Source organism: Danio aesculapii, unplaced genomic scaffold, assembly GCF_903798145.1.
Source record: "Danio aesculapii unplaced genomic scaffold, fDanAes4.1, whole genome shotgun sequence".
Taxonomy (NCBI): Eukaryota; Metazoa; Chordata; class Actinopteri; order Cypriniformes; family Danionidae; genus Danio; species Danio aesculapii.
Genome location: NW_026613735.1, coordinates 28,822 through 48,330, shown reverse-complemented (window position 1 = coordinate 48,330; position 19,509 = coordinate 28,822). Strand labels below are relative to the sequence as shown.

At 37.9% G+C, this 19,509-nt stretch overlaps 1 protein-coding gene across 1 annotated transcript; it reads right to left on the bottom strand.

Annotated features, from left to right (window-relative positions):
- Positions 1-2,526: 2,526 nt before the first annotated feature.
- LOC130220257 (interferon-induced very large GTPase 1-like) lies at positions 2,527-18,671 on the bottom strand. Its single transcript, XM_056452636.1, has 3 exons — positions 18,362-18,671; positions 11,573-11,661; positions 2,527-7,425 (listed from the first exon to the last, which is right to left on the bottom strand). The coding sequence occupies exons 1-3, from the start codon at positions 18,669-18,671 to the stop codon at positions 2,581-2,583; spliced, it is 5,244 nt and encodes a 1,747-aa protein (XP_056308611.1). The 3' UTR covers positions 2,527-2,580.
- Between the last annotated feature and the right edge of the window lie 838 nt (positions 18,672-19,509).

The window sequence follows — 19,509 nt, the reverse complement described above, 5'->3', positions numbered from 1 at the left end:
GATTTTTTCAACACATTTCTAAACATAATAGTTTTAATAACTCATCTCTAATAACTGATTTATTTGATCTTTGCCATCATGACAGTAAATAATATTTGACTAGATATTTTTCAAGACACTTCTATACAGCTTAAAGTGACATTTAAAGGCTTAACTAGGTTAATTAGGTTAACTAGGCAGGTTAGGGTAATTAGGCAAGTTATTGTATAACGATGGTTTGTTCTGTAGACTATCGGAAAAAATCTAGCTTAAAGGGGCTAATAATATTGACCCTAAAATGTTGTTTAAAAAATTCAAAGCTGCTTTTATTCTAGCCGAAATAAAACAAATAAGACTTTCTCCAGAAGAAAAAAATATTATCAGACATACTGTGAAAATTTCCTTGCTCTGTTAAATATCATTTGGGAAATATTTAAAAAGAAAAAAAATTCAAAGGGGGGCTAATAATTCTTACTTCAACTGTATATCTTTACACTAATCATCACTAATAATGAAAATCATACAAGACCTATTTGTATGAATAATGTGTTTATAAAATGTGTTCAGATTATATTAACAAAATCTAATAAATTTATGAAAACTGTATGTTCTAACTACTGTAGCTTTACTGTATCTCTGTAGCTATGTTCAAATTGTGAAAGAATGTGTATGTGTATTTTTAAGCTGAATTAAAGCAAATCAATCTAAATCATATTTAAATGTAAAGAAATCATTTCACAGTTCGCATAATATTGTCTGGCTTATTGTGCATTTTACTTTTATGATAATGGAATTGGTTTTCACAACATTATTACATGGCCACTGATATACAAAACAGATATTTGGGCAAAAGAAAATGAAACCGGAAAAGAAAACAGGACCAGTATGTTTTATAAATGAAAAGATAAATGTAGCTTCAAATCTTGCTACACTAATGCTTTCAAATAATCACAGAAATAAAGTATTCCCTAATTATCCTTACATTTTATAATCATGTTCTCTTTCACACTCAAATCTCTAACAATTGAGCTGTTTAAAATGTGTTGATCAAAACAACATGTTTCTGTTGGTATTGTTCGCTCATAGTATTGATATTGTAAATGAATCCTCTCTGAATAAGGCTTATCGTTGTTATATTTGATTTTATATATATTATACATTCGATATTTGATATCGAAATGTTATATTTGATTTATTTTTAATTAAATTGTATATTGTGAGGACACTTTTGTTGACCATTGGTGTATTATGGCCAGTGTGGATCAAACTAGACAGTCAAAAGTGAATTGAGCAATGAGCTCTTCGTCGTAGGCCTTTTGATTACTGACCATTCTTTTATCTGGCAAGTTGCATTGGTAAAAGACTTGGTAGACTACCTTTTTTGTCAAATAGCATGCAGTAAGTGACCAACTTAAAAGGTGCCAGTTGCCTGCAAACCTTTGACTAAAAATCAAGCTGGTGAGCCCAAGCAGTGCAGACATGTGAATTGGCCACACATGGACACAAAATGACAATTGGTCTGCAATGAACAAATAATTAAAGTATGTGTGTGTTTCTTACTTGGAAATTCTCACATTATTCAGGATTTGTCCAATATTTAAGAATGTCCCACACCCTCCCACCCACAAAATCCTGCAGGTAAACATATATGTGGTCTAATTTTCACTGCTTTTCCCCACAAATCTGTTATTTGTTTCACTTGCTTCGCTTTTGAATATAAATAAAAAAAAGACAAATATGTTTCGTTTTATTTGAGTTTATTTAAACGGAATGATTAACATGGAAGAAGAGAAACAAGGAGCTTTTCATAACATAACAGAAATACAGTCAGATTAGTTAGAAATAAGCTAATAATTTTGCAATGAAACAAAATAATAATAAACGTTGATTTTTCAAGTGGTCAAACAAAAAAAGAATTTAGCCTCATATTGCTTCAGATTTTGCCTTTAGCAATGTCCAAACATTGAACATAAGTCATCCTTATTCTTCAAAAAAATTAGGCCAATTTTTTATATATTTAGCTAATGTAAAAATAAACAGAATTAGCTTTAAAAAAATGTAGGCCTATACTTAATGTGTCCATGCAGGAGTGGTCATACAGTATATTCATTTTAGTCATTTGTCATTAACTGATGAGAGCTTCAGATTAATGTATCTCTGCTTGAGTATGCGACTGCAAATACTGACAGCTCTCGCCGTGCAACTTTGTGCAGTAGATAGTTTTTTTTTTGTTTTGTTTTTTTTTCCTCGCCGCTGTCGCCACTGGCTTGCATTGATGGATCTGCTCTTCAGTGTTTGGACTCTCATTAGTGATTATTAAACTACACTGAACTGAGCTAAACTGAACTGAACTTAAACACTAAAAACTGAACTACACTGTTCCAGTTTACTATGACCTTTTATCTTAAGCTGCTTTGACACAATCTACATTGTATAAGCGCTATACAAATAAAGGTGAAATGAGTTGAATAAATGACAGTATTTGTTTTTAGTAAATTAATTTTAAGATATTTCCATTGTGTTGGAGTCTTGTAAATTGTTGCATTATTCCGAAACCCGCACATATATGAGGACCTTTGTGCCCGCACCCTGATTCATCCATTAAATTTTGTCCTGTGTCGCACTCGGCGCAATGGATCCCGCAGGTTCTGTGGTACTCCCGCGGGAGTGCAGGTCTCTACTTCCAATGTATTTTTCCAAACTCTCAATAGCATCCTGTTTTGTTATGTTTTTCCATTCAGTTAGAATCTCAGCGTTTTCCTGGAATGTTTCATTGTAGTGCTTTTCTAGATCTTCCTGGAATCTCCACACAAACCACTTCCAATAGGGCAGTTCAGAGAGGTCAGGAGTGATGCTCCACTTTGCATAATCTTCTCCTGCTTGTCTGTATTCTTTAAATAGAAATATTCCTTTAATGCATATAAACACTGCATCACTTGCCACTAAATTTGTGCAAATATCCACACTGAGATTGTTTGTTAGAAAGTAACTCAATCCATTAATTCCATCTACTCTGTGGAAAGGAACACTGTGATCTCCATCATGGTCTTCTATGGTGTTTGTGCAGGTGGCGGCACAGAATGGGCACTGAACCCAACAACACTGACAGAAGTGATCAATCAGAATCTCATCTGGCCTGAACTTGACATCTAGTTTTTCACCATATGTCTCACTGAATCCTGTGCTGGTCTTAGACATTATATCAGGAAGTTCTTGATTTATCACATCTTCTAAGAGATTTACATCACCATTATCATGTTTGACTCCACTGAAGTCTTTTTCAGAGAAGATCAGCTGATCTGAGAGCTGCTGTGTGAAACTGGTCAACCACAAACCAGCATCTCCACTGTTGACTTGAGCATGTTTTGTAGATTGATGTGCTGCGTTCATGATCTTCTCCTGCAGGAGTTCAATGTTCTTCTTCATTTTGGGTAAAACACTGATGCTGAACTTATCACTGATGTACCGACTGACTTCATCTCTGATGAAACTTTTGAAGTAATCTTTGGTATTTTGAATGTACTCCATGTATTTGCCAAAATCCTCCTCTTCTGCCAGTGTCTTCAGGATGTGTTTCTCCAGATTTGATCTGTTTCCATTCAGTGATACACAGTTTGTTATCATTTCATCTGCTAAATCCCTTGCAGTTTTCTTGTAGACGCTCTGCTCAATTGGCTCTTTGAGTTTCTGACAGATGATCTCTCCAAAAATGGCAGCTGATGTTGCTCCATGACAGTATTTCTGGAAAATACTATAGTAATCTTCTCTCTTCTTCTTAAAGTATATGACAGGATCATTGGCTTCTCTGAACAGTTCGTGTTGGCCAGTGATTGTTTCCTGTGCTCTCTGAATAATAGAGAATATCAAATCCATGAAGAATTCATTCTTGAACACATAATTCACTGCTCCTTTTTGATGTTCTGAAACTCTGTTTTTTATGTAATCTGTGAGTTGCTGAATGCAGCTGATATTGTAACCCATCTTTGAAATGTTAAATGACTGAATCATTGTATCTGTCTGCTGAACAACATTGTCGACTAACAATCTTATTTGAGCTTCATCCTCTTTTGATAGAGTATCAAAACCAAGCCCCTTTTTTACTAATCTAAAAGTATCTTGACATTGCCCCTTAAATCCACTGGATTTTTTCAACTGTACATAATCTGAATACGATTTTTTTCTCTGTAGAGAAAAAATATTATTGTACTTCTGCACAGAAATGCTTTCATAGAGGTTATGGAGGATCTCGCTCACATCTGTCATTATGTCAATGTCTTTGACTGTTGGAGTGTCTGTGATGATCTTTGTGACACTCTTTTCCCAAAACAAATCAAACTCTCTCTTCAATGTTTCTTCATCATTTGCTTTCTGTTTGAGATTTAAGGCCAGTTCTTTGCTCTTTTCTAAAAGTGTGTTTTCGTGATTAATCTTCTGAGCATCAATGTCTTTCCTCAGCTCTCGCTGCTGAAGAACCTCATTTAGTTTCCTCTTTGTTACTCTCACAATGTTCTCCTGAAGCTCATTGATTTTGATTTCAAATGATGTTTTCCACTGGATCAGTATTTCAGCATCCGAGTCTTTCTCAAAAAAATGTGCCATTGAATTTCTCACTTCTTCATGTGTCTTCTTAAGTTTACTTTTAAGATCAGTTTCCTTTACCTCAAGAATTGTATCATTTTCTATTTGGTTGTGAAGTTTGTGCTCAGTTTCTATCATGGCATTGCGGAGACTCCATGACCATTTACCATATTCAGTCTCCAGTTTTCTGTAAGCTGAAATCTCCAGTGAATTTTTGAAGCTGAAGACGAATCGTTCATTCAGTAAAGCCTCCCAGAGATCGTTAATACGATCTTTTGAGTGTGTCAGCAACATTCCTTGTGACTTTGAGGCGTGAAACATAATAGTTTTTTTCAGCTCTTGAATATTTTCACAGTAATCTGGGTTTGGTGGTGCCATTGGTGGACTGCCCTCCCAGAGCTGAGCAAAATACTTCACATCATTCTGAACATCAAATGCAATGACGTCACTGAAACGTTCAGCATCATAGACTTCATCTTCAGCAGCAAGTTTTGTCATCTCATCCAGTGTCTCCTGTAGTTTTCTCTTTCCCTCCATGTTTTTCTCTCCAGCTGTGACGTCTGAAACGTTCTGATGCACAAACACACAGCTGGGATTCAGTCTGACCTTCTTCATCCTCATGAAGGCCTGAACCACAATCTGAAGAATGTCCTGCATCTCAGAGGGGTTTTCTCCAAAGATGTTGATCAAGGTCAGATTTCCAAGACCTACAACAAATGTGGCCAGTTCATTGTCATGATGTCTTGTTGGTTTTCCAGCCAGTTCAAGAGAACGGAGGCCTTCAGTATCAACAACCAGAATATAGTCAAACTTCAGCTTAAATTGTGTTTTCATCTCATCAGACACTTTGACCAGCTGCATGAAAGCTCCTCTGGTGCATCTGCCAGCACTCACTGCGAACTGGAGTCCAAACATGGCATTCAGCATGGTGGATTTCCCAGAGCTCTGAATCCCTAAAACTGACAACACAAAGACTTTCTGGTCTCCAAGTTTCTGGACGAGTTGATCCAGTACAGCAGAGATCCAGATTACAGGAACATGAGCAGCATCTCCATCCATCAACTCAAGTGGAAACCCAGAGATCATCATGTCTGCTGCAAGACTCGGGAGAGAAGAGAAGTGAACTGGAAGATCTTTTTTGTTCTCCTTCACAGATGAACATGATTCATAGATTTGACCGATCTCCCTCATGATGTGCTCCAGTCCAAATGCTGCAGCTTGAAGATCTTGAGATATTCTCTCAAGTTCTGCTTGTTCAGTTTTGAATTGTTCACATTCAACATGGTCCTCTTTTAGCTTTACAATTGCTGACCACTTTTTATCATATTTGTGATGAAGAGCAGAAAGGTCAGCTGATGTATGTTCATCCAAAAGGATTCTGAGCCATTTAAGAAAAAACACATTTTTTGCATTATGTGAGCTTGTGTCTTTAATAAAGAGCTTCATAAAATCGCAGATGTCAGATTTATGTTGTTGTTGACGGATTTCCTTTATTTTTTTTAGTTTTCGACTGATGTCTATTCCTGGTTCATCTCCTTGAGGTCGGTGTAGTTCTTTGTTCTTCTGACTCCACTGATGCCACAGTTTCCCCTGATGAGGCAGAAATGATTCTTTGATTTCTGTCAGTTTTTCATTTTCAAGTAAACTTATCATCTTCTGTGCTGCTTCTCTTCCTCTCAAGCAGTCTCCATCTTCCTCATCTACTCTGATGTCTGAGCGTTTAGATAAATCTACAGGTCTAAAAGTGGAAGAAAATTCTGAGAGACAGTCATTTATAACTCTTCGCATTTCTTCAGATACATCTGACTGATTTCTGTTTTTTAAACCAATTTTGAATTTCCATTTCTTTATTTCAGTTAGGGGAGATTTATCCTCAGTAAAAACGCAAATGAGTGACTTTGTTGTTCTAAACAAGTTCTGGATTTGTGCTGTAATTTTGTCATTTTTCTGAAGTTGTGGCAGAAGAACCACATTGACTGAGGCCATTTCTGTGAGGATCTTCATCTGTTTCTCATGTTCTCCTGCATCTCCATGTAGATTACAGAAGGCCACACAGTTATTGAATTTATCAGTGTCTTTCCCAGAAGGGCAGAACCAGGCGATCTCCACCACTCCATCCATCAGAACTCTGGATCTGCTGCTGCCTGGGCAGTTCCTGTGGAAGAAAGTGTTGTGTTTCTCATTGATCAGGCTGTTCATCAGATGAGACTTGGATGAAGCCACTGAGCCAAACCTGAAGAAAAACACCATTGGAGTTTGTGCATTGTAGATTGGCTGGGATTGACTGATGATTTCATTGTCTTTTTTTTTTTTCCAACTCTTGTTGATTTGCCTGAATGTCCAAAGAGGAAACTCGATCTGTTGTGTTTCTGGATCAGGAACAAGCAGAGGCAGAGCGTACTGACACTGGGACAGTTTAGTGACCATCATCTGCTTTAGGAAGGCATCAGCACAATGAAACACAGCCATCTGAATGTCCATCGGGTGAATTCTCTCAGAGTGACTTAATTCTGTGTTTGGCAAATGGTTGTTTTGCACAACAAAATCAAAAAAGTCACCCTCATCTTCAGGCAATTCTTGATCTATTTGCTGCATTTGCACCTGTTCTTTGGTTTTATTTGTACTGATATATCTTGCTCTGTAGTTCATCATCAGTAGTTTTTGTAGGAAACTCTGTACCAGCTCCTTCTCAGCACAAGACTCATGTGACTGTAATGAATGTTTAGATATCTGCAGAATATGTGCAGCTGTCAGTTTGTTGTTTCTGTGAAGATGAAGTCTCTGAAATAGTTGCTCTCTTTTGTCTTGTTCAGGTTTTTCTTGCTGTGGGTTTTGATGTGCTCCTTGTCCAATTTCTTCATTTTCTGCCTGTTTAATGAATAAAATAGTAGAATTTTACTCTTTCATTGTCATGGAGTCATATTCAGTACTAATAATGAGAAATTTCCTTATCTCATTATCAATGCTTTTCATTTAAAAGTCAAGGTGAAGTGAATTTTAACATAACTAAATTAATCTAATTAAATGCATATTAAATTTGGCTTAGAAATCACCCCCAACTAAAATCATATTCAGCGTGATAAATTAAAGGGCACCTATGGTGAAAAATCTACTTTTCAAGCTGTTTGGACAGACATGTGTGTAGGTATAGTGTATAGACCGTCATATTGGGTGGCACCCAGTCCTTTTTTTTTTTTCAATTTAACAACATAAAAACGGCGGACCAATTGGAGCAGTTTTCAGAGCGCCCGCAACTTTACGTAGGAGTGCGGTCCCCCCGCCCACCAATATTGATTGACAGGCGCGCATCACCATATCCTCAGTTTGTTGTTTCACGTCCGCCATTTTTAGCGTGTGAGTTAAAGCGATGTCACTAAAGGAACATCCTATCTCTATTGCTCTTTTTAGATGTAAGGCTCATTGGGCTCAACACAAGATCAATATTCTCCACATGATTGCTCTAATCGGAATAATTTTTTTATTTTTTTTATTTTTTTAATTTTAGGTGCGTTTGCAAACATGTGTACTTTTCATTGTGTCTACCTTAAACTTCAGCCGTTTGCATTTCTCGTGGTCACAGAAGCTCCCTGTCAACTTAACTAGGTGCAGCTGGAAAGTGCGAGCGTGTTGCCTTACGTGCGCGTCTCTCCATTGGAAATAAAATAACGAACTTGCATAAAGGTCACACACTAGAAGCGCTGCTCTGCAACGTAGCGCAATGCATTTTAGAGTTCTAAACATGGGTTTCTATCAGGGTACACCAAACGGCGCTTCACGTCGGTGGCTGTCCACGGAGCCCAGCCACGATTCGGGACACTTCATGTTTCTGCGAGCCATCTGAACAGTTGCATTTTAAACTAATTTCGAGAGAAGCACGTGATATGATTGACTGCAGCTGGTCACCCATCTACAATAATTAGTTATCAAATTAATCCAAACTCACTATAAGTAGCCTAGCTAGAACTACTCACTTACCTTCGTTTTCTGAAGAAACCCCCCATCCACCCCTTCTCCTCTTTTCCTCCTGTACCATGGGGAGCTCTCGAGAACCACCTGATCTCGTACTCTCCTTACATGCTCTATTGACCAGGCGGGAGCCCTGGGCTCAACTATCTCCGAGCTTAGGGTTCTCTCCCGGGACAGCATGCCAAACATGCTAACATTTGTCAAACAATATCTAAGTGTGAACTCTTGAAATAACATCCGAATGTGCGTGCCTGGTGTGCTGTGTCGCGGCTCTGAGCGACGTATCTGCTGCCTTAGTCAAAGTTAATTCATTGTGCATGGTTATTAGTTTCTGTGTACAAGCTCTGCCTGTCTGTTGCCAAACACAGAGCGGGTGAGCTCTTGGCTCCGCCCCCTTGTTACGTTGGGCGGGAAGCCGAAACTAATTTACATATGAAGCAACACACCCCTAAATCAGCGAACTGTGGACACGCCCCCAACATGACACTTTTTAACACATTATAATAAAAAAATCTGAATTGTGTTTTAAACTGAACCTAAACTGGCACACTCAGAAGAACCATAATATATCATATTATATCATAATGCCCTTTAAAAAAAATCATGGAGATTTACAAAATTGCTTACTTTGGCAAGAGCAACACTGGAGACCAACATATGTGACCAATAAATGTGAACTTACAAATTGAAAGCAGACTGACACAAATTCAGGCACAAGTCTGTGAAAGGTGCTTTCTAAAATAAATTTTATCTACAGACTTGCATGTTTAGGCTAGCACATTCCCTGAATCATGCATCACCAACCCCAGTGCTTCCCATACATAGACTTTACCTGGGCGGGCCGCCTATTTTATACATATCTAAAATGCTTTGGCAATAATGCACAAAATGCCATTCCAGTAAAGCAACTTGAGAGAGAGAGAGAGAGAGAGAGAGAGAGAGAGAGAGAGAGAGAGAGAAAGAGCGAGAGCGGCAGCTTTTACCTGTCAGTGAGTGCACATGGCTTTTGAATAGCATAAAATTAAGAGAACAGGAACCGGTTTGAGGAAATCTGCCCTAAATTGTTCAGTGTGTAGTCTACAGCAGTGTTTCACTATTCTGGTCCTTGGGACCCGCAACCTGAACATTTTGTATGTCTTTCTTATTTGACAAACAAGGATCAGTTCATGGATCTCTCTGTTAAGGAGCTGATGCTTTAAACAAGGTGTGTTAAGTAAGGAAGAGGACTGTAATTGGGAACAACTGGTCTACAGATCATAATAAAAATAGATGGTACTGTGAAAGGCATCTCCATCCATCAAGTTCTGGCATCAAAACCAGAAAAAAGTCACAGTTCACACTTCTTTCACTGTTATATCTTTTCAAGTGCAGTTGATTATCGTGTTCATTAAAACACTGTGCTTTTATTTTATTTTTATTTTTTTTGGTAACCACTGATGTGTCAAGTGTAGATAACCTCAAGCAATTGTTGTGCATCAAAAATGCTTACAGTGGATGGATTATTATAAGTAAGATGCTTTAACTCTACTACTGGGCAACACAGTTAAAAGTATCCTTAATATAGTGTATCTTTTATCTGTTGAGACACACCTGCAGCAATTGTGTTTATAAAATTTGCGTTAGTGGAGGTGCACTGATGTTTACAAGGTTCTTTAAAATGATGCTTTTTGTAATTTTACCATGTCACACTGATGTTGCAGAGACTGCATACTCATTTTTAACCACATTATTAGATCTTTTTTTGCCAGCATTATCTTTTCCCTTTTAGGATTTTAATTCTAGAATTAAACTTAATAACGAGTGTAGTTGGTTGAATAGTTCTATATTGGTTTTAGTTTAATAAATGAAATGAAATTACATTTTGGCAAACTGACAAAAAAATACAGCATGCTTAATACACATTTTCAGCATGTGTGATGTCAGCATGCAGTGGCACAAATCATGGGGGTAAATGTCATTAATATACAATCTAAAACTTAAAGGGCACCTAGGTTAACCCTTTTTTCAGATTTAATATAAGTGTTTTGCGTCTCCAGAATGTGTCTGTAAAGTTTCAGCTCAAAACACCCATCAGATTTTTTATAATACCTTTTATTAAGTTCCTATTTATACATTTTTGCACTGGGTGGCAGTTTTGGTGTACTGCTCCTTTAAGGCTAGTCCTCCCCGCCCACCGTTTCTACGTGCCTTTCTGCGTGCCTTAATCTCCTCCCTCAACTGCTTCAGACACCAGACAGACTTAAAGGAAGCAGATCTCAGGTAACATTTGTGAGAAATACTACAGTAAGAACTTTACCAATGAGTATTTATTGTGCAGTTGCATTGCAGAGTCACACAAAATTCAAGCACGCACACAGATACACACGCACACACACACCGCAGCAGACACACACAGACACACACACAGACAGACAGCGCCCGTTTAGCTTTGTACTCTTTTTGCACGCAAATGTGACATGATACAGGTTAATCTCCACTGCTGTATCGATATCTCTTATATTAATGTACAAAATAAACCTGATTTAACGTCCACAAACCGGGACTGAAGCGTCTTCCTTTATAATTGTTCTGACACGCTGCTGTGCTGATTAAGTAAATCTGAAGTGAATCGCTGTACTTCATTACACACGTGCTCTGTTTTAAAACATTTTAAGCATGTGAAACTCACTCTTGATCACGTTTGATGATGATTGATGATCCTAGCGAACTGAACACACCTTTTATTCCCGGCTGCTTTGCGCACGTCTGGTCTTGTTGAAATGATTATACACATGACTACCTGGACATGTTAATACGCGCAGCTGTCAATTAATTCGGTGGGCAGGGGACCGCACTCCTATGTAAAGTTGCAGTCGATCTGAAAACGACTCCAATTGGTCCACCGTTTTTATGTTGCTAAATTGAAAAAAAAGGACTGGGTGTGTTTATATCACCCCAATATGACAGTCTATACACCATACATGCACATATGTCTGTCCAAACAGCTTGAAAAGTAGATTTTTCACCATAGGTGCTCTTTAAATCGAAGACATTTTATAGGAATGTTTACCTTGATAAAGTTGTTTGACTCAAAACCTTCAGTCAGTTGCTCACTGGGGCTGCTTACTGTTGCACACTTGTCTTTGTTTTCAGGTGAATCTGAAAGAGAAACAAACAGCACCAGTGATGAGTCTAAAGACATGGGATCCAATTGCAGCTTTTATTGAAATGTACTAATACATCAGTGATAATCAGAGGATCTAAGACAAGTTAATATGGCAGACAGGGTAAATGGCTGGCAGCATACAATAGATAAACAATCCAAAGGTCAATACACAAGGATAATGCTTAACAAATGCTTAGTAATAATGCAGGGGCAAATCATTCATTTATTTCCTCAAAATTCTACACACAATACCCCATAATGACCATGTGAAAAAAAGAGATTTTGAAATTGTTGCTAATTTATTAAAAAATAAAAAAAAACAGAAAAATCACATGTACAGAAGTATTCACAGCATTTGTCGTGAAGCTCTAAATTAAGCTCAGGTACATTCTGTTTCCACTGATCATTCTTGAGATGTTTCAGCAGCTTCATTGGAGTTCACCTGTGGTCAGATCAGTTGATTGGACATGATTTGAAAAGGCATACACCTGTCTATATAAGGTCCCAGGCTTGACAGTGCATGCCAAAGCACAAACCAAGCATGAAGACAAAGGAACTGTCTGTAGACCTCTGAGACAGGATTGTCTCCAGGCACAAGGCTGGGGAAGGTTAAAGAACAATTTCTGCGGCTCTGAAAGTTTCAATGAGCACAGTGGCCTCCATCATTCGAAAGTGGGAGATGTTTGGAACCACCAGGACCCTTCCTAGAGCTGGTCGGCCATCTAAGCTGAGTGATCGGGAGAAAAGGGCATTAGTCATATCAATAACCCGATGGTCACTCTGTCTGAGCTCCAGCATTCTTCTGTGGAGAGGAGAACCTTACAGAAGGACAACCATCTGAGCAGCAATCCACCAATCAGGCCTGTATGGTAGAGTGGCCAGATGAAAGACATTCCCTGCCTGGAATTGGCCAAAAGGCATCTGAAGGACTCTCAGACCATAAGAAACAAAATTCCCTGGTCTAAAATTGAACTCTTTGGAGTGAATGCCAGGCGTTACGTTTGGAGAAAATCAGCCAGAGCACAGATCTAAATCCTATTGAACATCTCTGGAGAGATCTGAAAATGGCTGTACACCGTCCCTTCCCATTCACCCTGATAGAGCTTAAGAGGTACTGAGAAGAGGAATGGGCAAAAATTGGGGAAAAATTCCTAAGCACAGGTGTGCCAAGCTTGTGGCATCATATTCAAAAAGACTTGAGGCTGTAATTGCTGCCAAAGGTGCATCAACAAAGTATTGAGCAAAGGCTGTGAATACTGATGTACATCTGATTTTTCAGCTTTTTTATTTTTAATAAATTTGCAATAATTTCAAAAACTTTTTTCACGTTGTCATTATGGGGTATTGCGTGTAGAATTATGAGGAAATAAATGAATTAAATCCATTTAGGAATAAGGCTGTAACAAAAAACAATGTGGAAAAAGTGATGCGCTATCAATACTTTTCAGATGCACTGTACTGTAGGTGTGGAGAAAGAGTTGCAAACACAGTTAACCAACTTAGAAGCTTGTTCAAGGTGCAATAATCACTGTATCTTCAAAATCCCAGAGAGATCAGAAGGAAACACAATGATGGAGTTAGTGATGTTGTTCGTAAAGACAGAGCTTGGCCTGCCGTTAATAAACTTGGAAATCAATTCACAATGATGCACTTGCCCCAAGGCCTTCATGCGATGCACCACCAAGATCACTGATACTTTGCTTTCTATAACACAGAGTGAAAGAACAAGTGTTGCACACCCCATGGAAAAAGAGCAAAGTGGGACTTCCGGTGGCGCGCGCTGCAAGATGGCTGCTCAGCACTGAGCTCCTTACAAATACCTCCGATTATAACTTTTTTTTCTTCAAATTGAGGATACATTCCTTATTAAAGTAAAACATCAACTCCTTCTAAAGAATGGCAACTAGTAAGAAGACGATGTCTCCTCAAAAACAAGCTACAGGAAACAAACGAAATCGTCAGCCATGCAATCGAAGCGCAGCAGGAATGGCTTTGCGTGGAAAGCTTTGCGTGGAATGGTCTTCGGCATGTTAACAGAGGCAATAAAGTCCGCTCTTGCTCCTTTCAATGACTACATTAATGAAAATGGCACTGTTCTTCGAGCTATAAAAGAAGAAATAGGCTCTCTGGGTAAGAACATGGCATCGATAACATCAAAAGTAGATGATTCAATTCAATTCAATTCAATTCACCTTTATTTGTATAGCGCTTATACAATGTAGATTGTGTCAAAGCAGCTTCACATAAAAGGTCACAGTAAATAGGAACAGTGTAGTTAAGTTTGTAGTGTTTAAGTTCAGTTCAGTTGAGCTCAGTTCAGTGTGGTTTAATAATCACTACTGAGAGTCCAAATACTGAAGAGCAAATCCAACAATGCGCAGCTCTACAGATCCTGAACCATGCAAGCCAGTGGCGACAGCGGAGAGGGAAAAAAAACTTCACTAAAGTCACATCTACAAGGAAACCTTCGCAAAACTAAAAAAGATACTAATCATTGCTTGTCTCAGCTTGACCAAATACAACGAAAATGCACAGATTTGGAAGATCGCTCGCGACGCAACAATGTCCGTCTGGTCAACATACCTGCGGGAATGGAAGGAGACGACCCTATCGGCTTCCTTCAGAAAACGCTACCTAAATGGATCCCAGACCTGTCAGGGCGTTCAAATCCAATAGAGATTGACAGAGCTCATCGAGTCTACTCGAATTCTAACTCAAACAGATCACGAGCGATGATATTACGACTCCTTCCGACAGGCCATACTTCAAGGTGCACGTAAAGCAAAGCCCACACTGCCCGGAGGAGTGCGTCTGGAATTCTATGCGGACTACAGCGCCGCGACCGCACAGAAGTGAAAAGCGTTCTCGGCCGTCAGATCCAAACTTCAACAGAAAGGTGTGGAAAACTTTCTAATTTACCCAGCAATACTTAAAGTCTCATTCAAAGACCAAAAATACTCGTTTGAGATGCCGGATGAAGCCGAGAAATACACAGAGGGACTGGAGCGAACAATGTCACCGCCGGCTCGCAGGTCCTTACATTCTCAGCTTCAGGATGCAATGGAGGAAACCGAATAAGGAGGCAATACTGGACTTATCATCACTTAAATGACATGAATAAACATTTCTTAGCCCCCTAAATGACCAAGTTATACGGTAAACAATTTTATTATTGATATTATTATTTTATTTTATTTTATTGGTATTTAAAGTTACGGTTAGGTACCCATGATACTATTTTTTTATTTTTTTATATATATATTTTTTTTTTATTATTATTTTTTTTTTATTATTATTATTTATTTATTTAGTTTTATTATTTTTTTTGTAGATAAGATGGGGCTATGTTTCTTGGTTTAAGATTGGAACAGCCCATATTCAAAACTTGTTACATGTTTAAATAGAGTTGATGCTGATACACTGATGGTTGTAACGTTCCTCAGCTATTTAATATCAGGAGGTAGCGAATAGTGTTAGACATTGCCTCGCGATCGCCACAGATGCTCAAAATTGAAGGAGTTAGGGAAAGGGTGGGGCACTCAGGAATAAACTACGCAGGAATTTTTATATTCTTTTCATATATATCCACGAAATTTCTATGTTTAAATTGCACCTACTACTACAATCTTTACATGTTTATTTGTGAAAGCTTTATGGCCAGAGATTATGGTTAATTTGAATATTATGTCTCTTAACGTTAGAGGGTTAAATTCTCCTAGTAAACGGACTAAATTTTTAGATTATCTTCGCAGGAAAAACATAGACGTTGCACTTATCCAAGAAACCCATCTAAGGATGGCAGATGTCCAGCGATTACAAAACAAACACTACATTCCTATAGTATCTTCAGGTTATAACTCTAAAAAGAGAGGGGTGATAATATTATTTGAAAGAAATCATACTTTCAGTATTGAAAATTTAGGATCAGATAATAATGGTGAATACATGTCAATGGATGAATACATGTCAATTTACAGTAAGGTTGACGCTAATATCCAGAGATGGATGCGCCTACCCTCATCACCATCTGCCAGAATTTCAACAATAAAAATGAATATCTTGCCCAGAATTAATTTCATAAGCTCCATGCTTCCCCTCCCTCCACCACCAAACTATTGGAAAAAGTTATACTCGATTTTAAACAAATTTTTTTAGAATGGAAAACGTCCCCGCCTAAAATGGTCCACTCTCCTAAAAAACAAAACAGAGGGTGGATGGGCCTGCCCTAACTTCAATTTGTACCACTGGTCCTTTATTCTTCTCTCAGTTGTGAAATGGTTCGAACCTGATATGCAATGTACCTGAAAAGAAATAGAAAACGACCTTATTTTTCCAACACGACTGCAAGAGTTCCTGTTCTAGGGCTTTAACAACAGGAAAGGTATATTGCGTTATGGACCTATTTTATCCTATACCCTCCAAATTTTTAAAAAGGTAGAAGCTTCTTTTCCTTCTAGAACCCCTTGGCATACTCATTCTCCTCTGTGGCACAATGTGAACCTACTTTCTGGTAGACAACCTTTTAATCAACCATCATGGGCCAATAAAGGTATTCTAATATCAAGAGCTGGTTAACAAATTTAATATATCTCCCAACACTCTATTTATATATTTTAAAATAAGGGCAGCACTAAAGGCTCATAAGACACCATGGGGTAAGGATCTTCATACCCACCCAATTGTGAAATGGATATACAATGCTCCAAGAAAAGGAACTGTTTCCTATCTCTATTGCTGTCTTTCTAATATTAATGCACATAGTTTCTCAAAAGAAAGACTATGGCTATCTGATCTGTCTCTACCCAAAACAACTATCGATTGGGAAACTGTATGGGATAATACATTCCACGCTTCCACAAACCCTAATCACCAGTTTTTTCATTTTAAAACAATTTACAGGGCATATTTAACCACACGTATACGACATATCATAGGTTTATCTCCAAATCCATATTGTAAGTTCTGTGAACCACAGCATCCAGATACCTTTTTACATATGATGTGGGAATGTCCGGAGGTGCAAAAACTTTGGGATTCGGTGCTGGACATTTTATTTAAAGTTACAAAAATTTGTTTCCCCAAAGATCCTGTATTGTTACTATTGAATGATAACTCTCAATTTCCCTTAAATGCAAAGGTCCGTAAATTTTGGTTAGCTGCTTCAACTGCTACAAAGAAAATGTTGGTACAAAGGTGGAAACCTCCTCATGATCTCTCAGTTAAACACTGGTTACATTCATTATTGGAAATACTGTATCTGGAACTGTCATCAGCACGGATCAACCATGCCAAAGTGGACATTCTTACGACATGGAAAATCTATATATGCAACGTCAAAGAAATCTTGGACACTTAACCCTCATCTGATGCTACGGATGTCAACTTAATGTAAAGTATCTAACAGCTTGGTCTAAACTATAGTTATTCTGTGTTTCCTGATGTGCGTATAATGGGGTGAGGGGATGGGGAATTATATGGGGTAATATCTGTTAAAAGTATTTTTCTATCTGATTGTTAAAAATTGTATATTCTCACTTTCAAAATAAAAAACTAAGTCTAAGTCTGGAAAAAAGATTTATTTGGACTACGATTACCCTTCTGAGATTTTAAAGAGAAAAGTCATCCTCAGTGATATAGAGAGCTGAAAAAAATTGCGCTCAGATTTATGAGAGCGTGGCAGAAGCCACAGAAGAATGAAAAACAAAGGATTGTCTGTAGAGAAAGTCAAGGAACAGTACCTAGTAGAACAGAAAAGATAGGTTTCGCAACTTGTCAAAATTTCATTGCAAACCAATGGATCAAGAACAGATTCTGAAGAAGTTAAAAAACTTTCTATGCATGGCAATAAATTGTTTAGGTCCATGGTGATTTTCACATAATTTTGTAGTAAAATCTCAAACTATAGGACATAGGACGCACCTTGCACACATCTTGAGTTTACTTGCAACATTCTTGCATGTAGTTTTATTAGTTTGTGCATGAAATTGTGCATGAAATTCACATGCAAAATCATCCCAGTTTTGTTGCAAAATGGCCGTCCTATATGTGATATGGAAGGCTGAAAAATGTTCAGCACTGTTTCTGGGCATATCAGATCCTTCAGAGGTGCACGCAGCTTGTTGAGTTTTACTAATTTCTGCAAGAGTTGTGCAGGAGTTATGAGGACGGGCGCTACTAGAGCAAGCGTCTGATTGGTTAATGCAGCTCAAATATCTGCCAAAGTACAGATTTTTCAACTTGAGCAATTTATGCCAATCACACGCTAAGTGTGTCAAACGCCCGAAACACTCAATTTGTATAATTTTATTTGCTCGAATCACATCATTCGCATCGTAGATTGTCTAGGGCCATGTCCACAACTTTTGTTTAAAAAAATCTCCAAATCTCCATCCACATGAAAATATAAACTCACTCACCCAAGCAACCAAGAGACACACTTAACACCAAGGCTAGCCTGGGTTGCCAGGTTTATCGTGTGTGCAAAGCACTTGATGTATGCATGTATGTATGTGTATGTATATATTCACAGCCCTAATCTCTACCACTAAGCTCCTGGCTTACAGTTCCAGTGGACTGAATAAAGAGGCTAAATGCATCTGCTCCTTATCAGAGCACTAAGACAAAACATTTATGATATACTATTTCATATTGTTGCAATAAATGGCTTATAAATTAAATAGATTTTTTTTTTACCTGTAGCCCGAGGATTTTTTTCTGTTTCCGATGAGCTGTCTGTTTGTTGGGGTTCGTCTGTCATAGGAGTTTTTTCTGTTAGTGGTGATTCATCTGATTTTGGAGTTTCTTCCTTCTTTGAAAGTTCATCTGTCTGTGGAGGCTCATGTTTCTGTAGATTTTCAGCTGACTGCTGAGCTTCATCCTTTGGACATTCTTCTGTCTGAGAAAGTTCATTTGTCTTTGGAGAGTCTTCTTTCTCTTGAAGTTCATCTGTCTGTGGATGTTTGTGTTTCTGCAGAAGATCATCTGAATGCTGAGGTTCATTCATCTTTGAAGATTCTTCAGTCTGTAAGGTTTTAGTTACATTTTAGTATTGTGAAATTGTCACAAATTATCCTAACCTGAGTTTATTGCAGAAGCTTAAAAGGGCAGTATGTAAAACTGACACCCAGTGGTTGAATTTGGTATTACTGTTCAAATTTAAAACACTTTTGCACCCAGCACCTCGGATGACAACCCACGCAAATGCAGATTGCCAGATTGACGACACCAACAGTGGCAAGCATGCCTGACTATCGAGCCTACAACAACTAAATGCAACGACCAAGTATAAAAGCTATCTTTTCTATCTTAAATGGAGTTTTCATCCTAACCATCCCCTGGAATTTTTATTTTAGAAAGGGTTTCTATTTCGTGCAGTGTAGACTTCTGTGCTTCTGAATGGTCAAATTTGAATGTTTCTGCTGTGTTGTAGTCAAAAACATTACCTTTAAAGGGGGGCTATTATGCCAAATTTTACAAGATGCAAAATAAGTATCAGAGGTCCTAGAATGTTTCAGCTAAAATACCTCACAAATAATGTTTTTTTTTTAAAACCTTTGATTGTGTTCTTTTTTAAAAGAGGGTGGGGCTACAAACAAGATCAGCAGATTCAAAACAGTACTACTAACTTAATCTCTGTGGAAAATAACAAAAAAGTGAAAAGTGATTATAAAAAATGTAAATAATCAATTTTACTATTAGAGGTTGTCTGCATTTACACACTGTTTTCACACAACTGTGTTGAACCCCTTATAAGTGATTGTTGTATAATAGGTCCCCTTTAAAACTACATGTGGTTGACTAGTATAGTATAGTATAGCATAGTATAGTATTGCTTATGTCAA